The sequence below is a fragment of the Euleptes europaea genome, chromosome 8 (genome assembly GCF_029931775.1).
Source record: "Euleptes europaea isolate rEulEur1 chromosome 8, rEulEur1.hap1, whole genome shotgun sequence".
Taxonomy (NCBI): Eukaryota; Metazoa; Chordata; class Lepidosauria; order Squamata; family Sphaerodactylidae; genus Euleptes; species Euleptes europaea.
The window spans coordinates 39,024,053-39,036,489 of record NC_079319.1 but is presented as its reverse complement, the minus strand read 5'-3'; the positions used below and the strand labels follow the sequence as shown (position 1 = coordinate 39,036,489).

The window sequence follows — 12,437 nt, the reverse complement described above, 5'->3', positions numbered from 1 at the left end:
CCGCCAGTACAGGTAGCCAAAGAGATTGTATAGGCTTTTTGATAAATTGTGCTTTTTAAGCCACCTCCGCTTAAACTTTCAGCATCTCTCATGATCCATGTGAATGAAGGAGTGACATCACAAAAGTTATGAACAGTGATAAGGGTAGGGAATGTTGCTTTATACTACGGAATTAGCAGTCTCTCTTTATTCTCTGCCGCTACCTTAACTACATTCACTACTTTAACTACATTCAAAAACTGATTCTTCTAAACCTACCACCAAACATAATCAAACCTCCAGATAAGTCTTAAGAACAGATATTCATTTAATGAAGGGAATGACAACTGGTAAGCAAGGGGCTTAATTTGCAGGAGCTGACCCAAACATCTCCCCAAATCTCAAGAACCCTGTTCAGCATGAGCCCAGCTACCTTCTATTCAATTAGGTGAAACAGAGAGAAAAGGCCCCTTTAACACCCCTTTCACCAGTGTGAACGACAACGGAATTTTGGCAGTTCTCCTCTTACACACTTCAACCAGTCATTTATGTTTCACTAGGCTGGTGGTTTAGAGTCAGCAGCAGCAATGAACTAGATGAAGCCAACATACTTGATTCCTATTGACATTGCTGTTCATCCTGGGATTGGGAATGGCAAACAGCACCTTGCTTAGACATCAGCTCATACAATATCAAGAGCCTATATTGCTTCCAATTCAGGCCAATGCCCAATTCAAAATATAGCCCCTACAGAAGATAGGTTGCTGCCAAGGGACTTAATACATTTGTAACCTCTCATAATCAATTGCCACTTTAGATATTACTTTCACTTAAGAACGTTCAGATGCTATTTTCTCTCTACCATATAGTATCAAGATGGTAAGGCGTGGTTCCATTTTCTCTCTTTGTTCAAACATCTGACAAAAGGTTGAATCCTATGAACCTATTCAAGTTTTCATCTGGTATGAGATTCTTCCTCCAGATGAACATGCCCTTTAACTGCTTTTATTAGGAAGAAAGAGATCAAATCTCAGTGAAAGCTAATATTACTCATACTGTTTATTCTTCACTAACATATCATTCAAAGTTTAACAATTTATACTGTTATGGAACCTTATCCAGTTACCTCAAATGATGCTATCTACATTAAATACTAACTTTGGATTTCTCCCTGACTCACAATTTCATTTTGCTAATCAGAAGAATACGTAACTAAGCTTTATCATATAAAATCCTGAAAAAATCAAAAAATTTAAAAATTACTTCCAAAACCAGGGCTACATGCTGGAAACTCAGACGTGTATATGTGTTAACATCCATTCATTTTGAAGTACTAATATGATGGATGACATGCTTAACCAAACATCTCAACTGCAAAGTTATATTTTAAAAAAGAAAGAGTACCACAGAAAGTAACGCCCAAAGCTGGACCACCTTTGTTGGCCAGTGTGGCGTAGTAGTTAAGAGCAGCTGACTATAATCTAAAGAACCGGATTCGATCCCCACTCCTCCACATGAAGCCTGCTGGGTGACTTTGGGCCAGTCACAGTTCTCTCAGGACTCTCTCAGCCCCACCTACCTCATAAGGTGTCTGTTGTGAGGAGGGGAAGGGAAGTGATTGTAAGCCACTTTGAGAATCCTTAAAGGTAAAGAGAAGTGGGGTATAAAAACCAACTCTTCTTCACCAAGAATGGGAACATTAGCTACTTTTTCAGAATCTACCACTGCAGATACCAAGGCAATGTAAGAAGCCAACTCTGACCATTCTTCTTAAGAAGAAAATTAGCAGAAGGCCAGGGGCTGCGATGCAGAAGACTAGCTACTAAAGTTTTCGATTTTGGCAAATAGGGTGCTACTCTAAAGTAGGGGTATATAATGGGATGAGAACCAATTTGTATTAAAGGGACAAGAATACAGAAACATGGATGTCAATGTAAGTACAAGAATAAATTTGTATAATCTGGAGAGAAAGGACAAGTGTATGGCTTGGAATAACACCTGCATTCCTCGCCATTTATACAGCACCATCTATTTGCCATGTGGAACAGATCTACTTTTCTCACTGGAGAGGGAACATTACAATAGATCAGTAAATCTACTTAAGTTAATGGTGATCAGATAATTCGACTAGAATCAAATAGTGGCAAATGGGAGTATTAACACATTAATCTTCAAGATCTGCTATTGTTAAGGACCTTTAGTGATTCATAAAGAGTAATTTTATTTCAAGATTCAGTAGTGTCAAAGGCAAAATCTGTCAACAGATATATGAGTATGAGCTGATGGCCACGCAAAAAATTTCAGGGATAAAGACTACATCATTCCTAAATCTGGTTAGCATTCGTGAAAAGCAACTGAAATAATTTTGACATTGAAACTCCTCTCACTCATTTTTTCCTATGTAGCCACACTATTTCAAGATTGCTGGCACATGATACTATTTAGTTTACAGCTTAAGCTGAAACTTTCCTGTACAAATATTTGCTCATATGAGTCACTCAAATTCAGTTAAACAAAACAAATTCTTAATCTCATATGTACAAAGTTTCTGCTATAATCATTGTGCATTCGAAGAGGTAGGAAGCACACAGCAATCAAGGCTAACTTTCAAAGTAAGAAGCAGTCGAGTTTTTCAGCTTTTATTTGTGCTTCATATTTAAAGTGTCAATAAAATTTAATAGTAGCATCCGCATGCACCTCCTGTTAAAGTAAGGGTTACTGGGGAGCCTATAATCTCATGTTCTTTGACCATCTCATTATGATCTTGTTCAGGACCTTACCCTGTAAAGAACTTGTTTATGACTACATTACTGAAATAAACAGAGCCAAACCAACAATGAACAACAAAACAATTATTGAAAGCAGTGGAAGAGAGAAGAATAAAAGAAGTGGAAAGGTGCTAAAATTACAATTTTACAGTTACAAGTGCACAGCAACTGTTTTGACAGCAAGCAGCCACATACACAGATCTGGATGTTGCAGCCAATGACCACACTTACCTAGCATGCGAATGTACAATGCAGTTTGATCAGAACTGTCATAAGAAATTGCCCCACGTCTCTGGAAGAAAAAGACAAAACAAAGATTTATCCTGGTTTATAAAGATAGTCTTAATCTCTAATGCTACCTGAAGGACACTGCCTTTATTTCAATTCTTTGTTCTAACTGGATATGCTTCTCCTGAAGTCTCTCAACTAGATTTTACAAAACCATCCTAACTTCGTCTCACAAGAATGTCTCTACAAGGAAACAAATTAAGCCAGTAAAACAGTAAATGATTTTGCAATACACAGTACACTTATTCATGTGTGCTTCTCTAAATCAAGATAAGAAACTCAGATCTAGTGCAGACATTACATAGCATATCCTGTAACCACTCCCACCCTCTAGCCTCAAAGAGCCATATTTATCACTATCTACACACCCTATCAGAGTTAATAACATGATTGTAATCTAGATTAACAATTACCATGGCTAATGCCAGTGTTGATGTAGTCTGTAACTACAGTTAAGCATGATTACTATGGAAAGGGAGAATTTCATACACAATGGTAAGGAAACACACCATTCAGTTACTCTATCTTTTCATCAAAGGGATGTAATCTTACCAGAGTTATGTGTAACCCCTCCCCATATACAAATCTATTTCAAAATTAAAGCATCCAGAACCTAAGCATCCATACAGTTTCAAGAACCTAAATTTATCTTCAATGTGCCCAAAGAACCTAGGTACCTAAGGCCCAGGGTAGCCCGATCTCATCAGATCTTATATACTAAGCAGAGCCAGCCCTAGTTAGTATTTGGATGGGAGACTATCAAGGAATCCAGGGTCGCTATGCAGAGGAAGGCAATGGCAAACCACCTCTGAAAGTATCTTGCCTTGAAAACCCTACACGGTTGCAATAAATTCGTTGCGATTTGACAGCATTTTACACACATACACAAACACACACACAACATCAGATTGGTAACAGAGCATGAACAATTAGCAAGAATTCTTGTAAGGAAAACAGAAGAAAAAAAGTGGGCACACTGAAAATGCAAGAAAACAGTGCTCATAAAGATAAGCAATGATTACTTGGACAAAAACTAATAAGACTTTATGCTGCAAGTAATCATGGACAACCACATTTACAATGCACTAGTAACCTAGTCTCTGTTTAAACACTCTGCTTCAGACACACTGGCTTCTAGCGTATTTTCGACAATTCGTGCTGAGAGTTAATATTGATGAGAGAGGCCCTCCAAATTGCTGGAATTTTAGAAATGTGGCTAGAAGCTGTCATAGTGAGCTGCACTGGAGGGCTTTCTAGTTCACTTCCCAGACATTTTGGAACCACTTTTCTTTCCTCAACTCATTCTTCCTTCCTCTCTGAATTGCCTGAGACCCTCAACTGTTTTCTACCACAGCTGAACCAATTCCTGAACTGCCTTAGTTACCTTCTCTACTTAACTGCTACACATCCCTCTGTCTATGTTAGCAAGACAGTCACCACATTCTCCAGGGTACCAGACTGTGCTTTCCCATATCCTGAACTTCAGCTTTAGTTGTGTTTCTAGGCAACAGCTATTTTGATTTTGTACACCTCTATTCATTTTGAATCCTAGGTTTTGAAATTTGTTAAATGGTCTGACCCTTTCCTTAGTATGATGTATGCTGATTACAGGCAAGCGAACAAGTCCCAGATTAAACGTGGAGACTGGTATAATGACCAATGCTCCAAAGGAACAGATTCTTAAACAGTGATTCTGCAGAAATAAAATTTATTTGAGATGCTTTTCTCCCAGATAAAGGATTGCAGGTTCTCAACAGTCTACCAACTTCCCTTCTATTTTACCTTCTTCCCATGCCTGCCAACAAAGCAGTTTAAGAGGGAAAGTATGCAGACTGTTTTTTAAAGTCAAGTTTCTAAAAAGAGCAAAGGAACTTTCAAGCCACCCTATGAAAGATTATCCAAAAGATGTATATCAGGCATTCATGTTCTCAAATTTGTCACCTTTTCTTTAATTCTGCAAACCTTCGCTCACAGTACTACTTTATGCATTGTATAAATGTTTATTAATAGCATAACTTACATACCCTTAATATCAGCCTTTGCACTTCATACAAATACACAGAACAAGCATCTCCCACGTTACAAGCATAGTTACCACGGTAATTAACAGAGAACTTCAACATACCAATAAAAATTATGGAATTTGTTAAATAACACATGCAATAGATACAGTGAGGGGGAAAAGTATTTGATCACCTGCTGAATTTGCCCGTTTGCCCTCTGACGAAGAAATGACCAATCCATAATTTTAATGGTAGGTCTATTGTAGCTGTGAGAGACAGAATAACAACAGGAAAAACCCCAGAAACCCAGAAGACAAAAGTCAGAGATTGATGTGCATTATAATGAGTGAAATAAGTATTTGATCCCTTTGCAAAAGATGACTTAGTACTTGGTGGCAAAACCCTTGTTGGCAATTACAGAGGTCAGACGTTTCTTGTAGGTGGCCACCAGGTTTGCACCCATCTCAGGAGGTATTTTGTCCCACTCCTCTTTGCAGATCCTCTCCAAGTCAGTAAGATTTCGAGGCTGATGTGTAGCTACTCGAACCTTCAGCTCCCTCCACAGATTTTCGATAGGATTAAGGTCTGGAGACTGGCTAGGCCACTCCAGGACCTTAATGTGCTTCTTCTTGAGCCACTCCTTTGTTGCCTTGGCCGTGTGTTTTGGGTCATTGTCATGCTGGAATACCCATCCTCGACCCATTTTCAATGCCCTGGCTGAGGGAAGGAAGTGCTCACCCAAGATTTGACGATACATGGTCCCATCCATCATCCCTTCGATGCAGTGAAGGTGTCCTGTCCCCTTAGCAGAAAAACACCCCCAAAGCATAGTATGTCCCCCTCCATGTTTGACGGTGGGGATGGTGTTCTTGGGGTCGTAGGCAGCATTCCTCCTCCTCCAAACACGGCAAGTTGAGTTGATGCCAAAGAGCTCGATTTTGGTCTCATCTGACCACAACACTTTCACCCAGTTCTCTTCTGGGTCATTCAGATGTGCACTGGCAAACTGCAGACGGGCCTGTACATGTGCTGTCTTGAGCAAGGGGACCTTGCGGGCTCTGCAAGATCTCAGTCCTTCACAGCGTAGTGTGTTACCAACTGTTTTCATGGTGACTATGATCCCAGCTGCTCTGAGATCATTAACAAGTTCCCCCCCCCCCCCCGTGTAGTTCTGGGCTGCTTCATCACCGTTCTCATGATCATTGCAACTCCACAAGATGAGATCTTGCATGGAGCCCCAGACAGAGGGAGGTTGACAGTTAGGGTTAGGGTTGTCACCTTCTCACCAAGCTGCTTGGCAATAGTCTTGTAGCCCAGTCCAGCCTCGTGCAGGTCTACAATCTTGTCCCTGACATCCTTGGACAGCTCTTTGGTCTTGGTGGCTTGTTTGGAATCTGATGGATTGCTTCTGTCGACAGCAGAACCCTAACCCTAACCTGGCTGGTTGATAGGGGATCAAATACTTATTTCACTCATTATAATGCACATCAATCTCTGACTTTTGTCTTCTGGATTTCTGGGGGTTTTCCTGTTGTTATTCTGTCTCTCACAGCTACAATAAACCTATCATTAAAATTATGGACTGGTCATTTCTTCATCAGAGGGCAAACAGGCAAATTTAGCAGGGGATCAAATACTTTTTCCCCCTCACTGTATGAAGTGGGTTTAGCACCATACCTCAATACCTTTTCTGCAATAGAATATGAGATCATACAACTACCAACTAAAAGGAACACCAATACACTAGTACAGTGCAAAACCAAAGAACTTTGCGTACTTTTTAAATTGTGTGTGTTACATGCCATCAAATCGCTTTGGCTTATAGTGACCCTATGAATTAATGACATCCAAACTGCTTTATCATTAACAGCCTTGCTCAGGCTTTGCAAACTGAAGGTTGTGGCTTCCTTTGTTGAGTTAATCCATCTCATGTTGGGTCTTTCTCTTACAAAACATAAAATAGCTATAATGGAAGTAATCTACGGCCAAACACTTTTCTTTCAAGACAATATTCTACTTGTGTGTGTATTAAGTGCCCTCAAGTTGCTTCTGACTTATGACGACCCTATGAATTAATCACCTCCAAAATGTCCAATTAACAGTTTTGCTCAGGTCTTGCAAACTAAGGGTCATGGCTTCCTTTATTGAATTAATCCATCTCATGTTGGGTCTTCCTCTTTTCCTGCTGTCTTCAACTTTTCCCAGTATTGTCTTTTCCAGTGACTCTTGTCTTATCATAATGTGACCAAAGTACGGTAGCCTCAGTTTGGTCATATTTAGCTTGTACGGCGAGTTCAGGCTTGATTTGATCTAGATCCCACTTATTTGTCTTCTTGCTAGTCCATGGTATCCATAAAACCCTCCTCCTACACCACATTTCAAATGAATCACTTTTCTTCCTGTCAGCTTTCTTCACTGTCCAACTTTCACACCCATACATAGTAATTGGGAATACTATAGTATGAATTATCTTGGTCGCAACACATCTTTACACTTATGAATCTTTTGTAGCTCCTTCATGGCTGCCCTTTCTAGTCTCAATCTCTTTCTGATGTCTTGGGTTGCAGTCTCCCTTTTGGGTGGTGATGGGACCAAGGAATAGAAAATCTTGAACAACGTCAGTTTCTTCATTGTCAACCTTAAAGCTGTGTAATTCCCAAGTAGTCATTATTTTTCTTGATGTTTCGCTGTAATCCTGCTTTGGGATTTCCAACTTTATTCTGCCTAGCCCTAGTATATTTAGCTTGACAAGAAACTACATATAATGACAACTCTAAGGACTGTACTGTAGTGATACATTCGGAAAGCTGGTGGTTCTCAAACTGCAGGTCTGGCCCCCAAAGTGGGTCATGACATCAGCAGAGAGGAAGTAGGTGAGCTGGAAGGAGGGGGCTATAGAAGGCATGAGGACATATTGCATAATGTACAAAATGGCCATAAAATAAGGCCAGCTACTTAGTAATGCTATATATTAATGCTAAACATGAAGAAACTACACACTTGGTTAGTGTTAACTGATGTGATATTCTCGCATATTATACTGGAGAGAGAAAAACGAGCATGGAATTACTTTTCAAGTGGTCCTAAAAAGTATAGGAAGTTCAGAAGTGGGTCCTGCTTCAACGAGGTTGAGAACCACCGCTGAAAGGTTTTAATACAATGTTATTTACATATATTTATGCAGTATGTATTTCAATCCAAAAGAATATGGTACCAAGATTTGCCATTAAAATGAAATTCCTATAGTAAAATATTGCAGTAGAAAGATTTACTACTACTTAGTAATACTTGTCCCCCTTTTCCTGCATGATCCTATTTTTCCTTTTCTCACCACTATGATTTGGCAACTGGGTGGGGGCAGGAGGAGGAGGAGATATTTTTCTGGTACTTTACTACATGTAGTTGGTTTTGGAAATGGAACTTGCCATTATTAGCTGTTGAAGACAATGCTGCATGGAGCAATAAGCAGTGGGAATAGTTTCAGTTTCCACAGATGGATCAAGAAGAGAGTCAGACCTCTACCGGAAAGACTTCTTCCGTTAAAAAAAAATGAAGTACTGACCTGGACTGACAGTTTAGAGAAGCCAGTACAGCAGCAACAGAAATGAACTACAATTAAACCTCTGAGGTGTTATTAGATAGAGCACATCTAATCCATCCTTTTAAAGTACTGTATGCCAGATAATCTTTCTCATTTGAACTTCATATAAAAGAAGCAGTTCTTTTTCTACACTGTTCTACCTGTAATACACCATTATAAATGAACTGTATCAAATTCCCAAGATCTAATCCACATCTAATCCCTATTAATATTACCTGAGCAAAGCTGTTAACAATAAGACATTTTGGAGGACATTGATTCATAGGGGTGCCATGAATCATAGAGTCGGAAGGGACCACCAGGGTCATCTAGTCCAACCCCCTGCACAATGCAGGAATTTCACAACTACCTCCCCCCCACACCCCCAGTGATCCCTACTCCATGCCCTGAAGATGGCCAAGATGCCTTCCCTCTCATCATCTGCTTAAGTTTATAGAATCAGCATTGCTGACAGATGGCCATCTAACCTCTTCTTAAAAACCTCCAGGGAAGGAGAGCTTACCACCTCCCTGTTCCACTGAGGAACCGCTCTGTTAGAAAATTCTTCCTAATGTCTAGACAAAAACTCTTTTGATTTAATTTCAACCCGTTGGTTCTGGTCTGACCTTCTGGGGCAACAGAAAACAACTCGGCACCATCCTCTATATGACAGCCCTTCGAGTACTTGAAGATGGTTATCATATCCCCTGTCAGTCTTCTCCTCTTCAGGCAAAACATAACCCAGCTCCTTCAACCTTTCCTCATAGGACTTGGTCTCCAGACCCCTCACCATCTTTGTTGCCTTTCTCTTGACATGTTTCAGCTTGTCTACATCTTTCTTAAATTGTGGTGCCCAAAACTGAACACAGTACTCTAGGTGAGGTCTAACCAGAGCAGAGTAAAGCGATACCAGCACTTTGCATGATCTGGAAACTATTCTTCTGTTGATACAGCCCAAGATCGAATTCAAGTCAGAAGCGACTTGATGGCACTTAACACACACACATTCTTAGCTGCCTTTGAACGCAGTTCACCTGGATCCAGATCTATTAATTTCTTCAGTTCCTATTCTTACATAATCTTAAATGCCTTTAAGCCCCAATTATGGACAAGGCTTTCATTAGGCTGGTGGTTCTTGACCTTTAAATCCATAACCCATCATCAAGTACAACAACATCATCACCAAATGACCCCCAAAGCAACAAATTTTAAAAAAGAGGACTTAAAAGCAGCACTCTAGACAAGGCCACCTTTTTTTTTTTTGCCGTCAAGTGTCACCCAACTTATGGCGAGCCCATAGAGTTTTCAAGGCAAGAGAGGTTCAGAAGTGTTGCCATTGCCTGCCTCTGTGAAAGCGACCCTGGTATTCCTCGGTGGTCTCCCATCCAAATACTGACCAAGGCCAACCCTTCTTAACTTTTGAGAATTGACAAGATCAGGTTAGACTGGGCTATCCTGGTCAGGGCAAAGCAACTTCAAGTATTTATGATACATGGAGATACGTAAAAAATACAACCTCCAAAAAAGTTCCAATTTTAATTGAGCTCAACTGGTAGTTTTGAGAGTACCTGGTTTTACCTTGTCTTTGTTGCTATTACCATGTCCTTCTGCTATTCTCTCTAGAAGCTCATCACATTTTAATTTTTTGTTAATTTTTGTCCCCCATTTGGAGGTATTCCTATTTGATTCCACATTGTTCTGTGCCACATTAAGACCCTGCAGGAAGAAATCTGGAATTTCATCCTCAGGACAAGATAACCCGTAGGGAACAACTTTCTCTGTTGACTGTCAGGAGCCACTGCAAGTAGGAAGAAAGGGTTGTTGAAAATCCTAAATTATAACTGCCCCCTCATTTGCCCCCAAAAGTTCTGAATGTCCTCCAGCATTGTAGAGTTCCCTGGGGGGGGGGGGCATATGGCTCCAAGAGGAATCAGTGCATTAGCCTTTGCTTCCTAATTCTATTGAGCAAGCATTTTCAAACCATGTGGGCAGCTTCCTTATAATTTTCCAACTATCTCACAATTGTGATGAAAAGCTCAAGGATGTTATCCCATCACCTTCAGATTGCTGCTGGTAAATCAAATTCAAATGAGGTTTTGTTACTGCAATTATTGCTACTGCCAGCTTTACAGTATTTTCCCACCAACCTATGGTATTTCAGGAGATCCTGGACCCACAGCTCTAAATCAGGAAACACGTTGTGCATTTCCCAAACAGTACCCGTCTGATCTTTTAAATAATTAAATACTTTCTAGTAGTAGATTGACAATCATAAAAAGTACAAGATACTTAGATTCACTGAGCACAGAAAGCAGTTAAATAAAAAGGGAATTTAGTATATACCAATGAATATACACACACAACATATAAGATATGTACTGAAACAGATCTCTAGCTGAACACACTTGCTAATCATATTTTTACCTTTAGTTGAACAATTCTAGCTTACTCAAATTAGTCTTCAGAACTGGGAAATATGTCTGGAGTTATAGTTAAAATGCAGATTATTTCACCTTGCACCCCCCGCCCCCGACCAGATGAAAGGAAGCCATTCTAACCCACCTCACAGATTGCCATGATGATAAAATAGAGGGGAGGAAGATTATGTAAACTACTTTGGATTCCCATTAGGGAAAAGTGGGACATAAATGAGGTAAGTAAATAAAGATGAAAGGGATCTCTCTCTAACCATGTACAGCAAGTGACCCTGGAAATGCCTACTGAGAATGCTTACTGACCTTTTCTAAGGGTCACATGGGCACAATTAAACCAATATTTAAAAAGACAAACAGGGATTCCTGTGAGCCAATACTTCTATCAGAAAGGCCAAAAAGACATTTGTTCACCAAGCTGAATCTAATGGATTTTATGGATTTAGCCCATAGGAACAAACTGATAAACCATTTTCAAAAAAAAGTTGTCCCACTCTGAAGAATAAATTTTTAAATACCACTTTGAAAAACCCTTGCAATCTAGCAATAGGACCACAGGAAGACTACAAGTAGCTCAAATCATATGGTTTTCAAGGTGTTTTGCCACTGCCTTCCTCTGTATCATGATCCTGGAATTCCTTGGTTGTCTCCCATCCAAATACTAACCAGGGCTGACCCTGCTTAGCTTCTGAGATCTAATGAGATCGGGCTAGCCAAGGCCAGTTTACTCTACACTACTTCAAATAAAATGCTGTTTGCCCTACTGCAGTGTGAAGGCACAAATGTTCTAGTTCCCACAGTTTTACGACTAATTTCAGCACAGTACCATAATGCTTTAGAAACCATATATCCATCTATGGAATTCATGTAAGAAGTTGCCATTAATGTTTGGAACAGGTTACAGAAATACATCCCTATTCTAAAGAACCAATTTCTCAGTTTCTCTACTACAGGTTCTATAATTTTAAGAATTTACTTTTTAAAGATCAATGGCTTTGATCAAAAAGATCCCACTGCATGAGCAAAAAGAACTTCTACTCACATGCTTGGGGAGTGTCCCCAATTATTTTTAGACTGAATATTTCTCATTTTTATAATTTTGAAATCTTATTTTGTCATAGATAGTGGAAATAGTATGCTTTGGTTGGTAAAAATCTTTTTGGAGTTTTTTTTTTATTATTAAATACAAAAAAGCTAACAATGTTCACTTTTCATTTTACCGTATATACTCGCGTATAAGCCGAGTTTTTCAGCCCCAAAAAAGGGCTGAAAAAGCCGAACTCGGCTTATATGCGGGTCAATACGGTAGGGGAGGGGAGGGGGGAGGGGGGAGGGGGGAGGAGGGAACTTACTGCCGCCGCCGGGCCCACGCCGCTTCCTTCTGCCA

At 39.9% G+C, this 12,437-nt stretch overlaps 1 protein-coding gene across 2 annotated transcripts in view; it reads right to left on the bottom strand.

Annotated features, from left to right (window-relative positions):
- PDE7A (phosphodiesterase 7A) overlaps positions 1 to 12,437 on the bottom strand; it is a 51,665-nt gene that overhangs the window by 29,534 nt on the left and 9,694 nt on the right. For both annotated transcript variants that reach the window (XM_056854454.1, XM_056854455.1), the window contains exon 2: positions 2,979 to 3,039. In XM_056854454.1, coding sequence (XP_056710432.1) covers positions 2,979 to 3,039 — 61 coding nt within the window. The remainder of the gene's footprint in view (positions 1 to 2,978; positions 3,040 to 12,437) is intronic.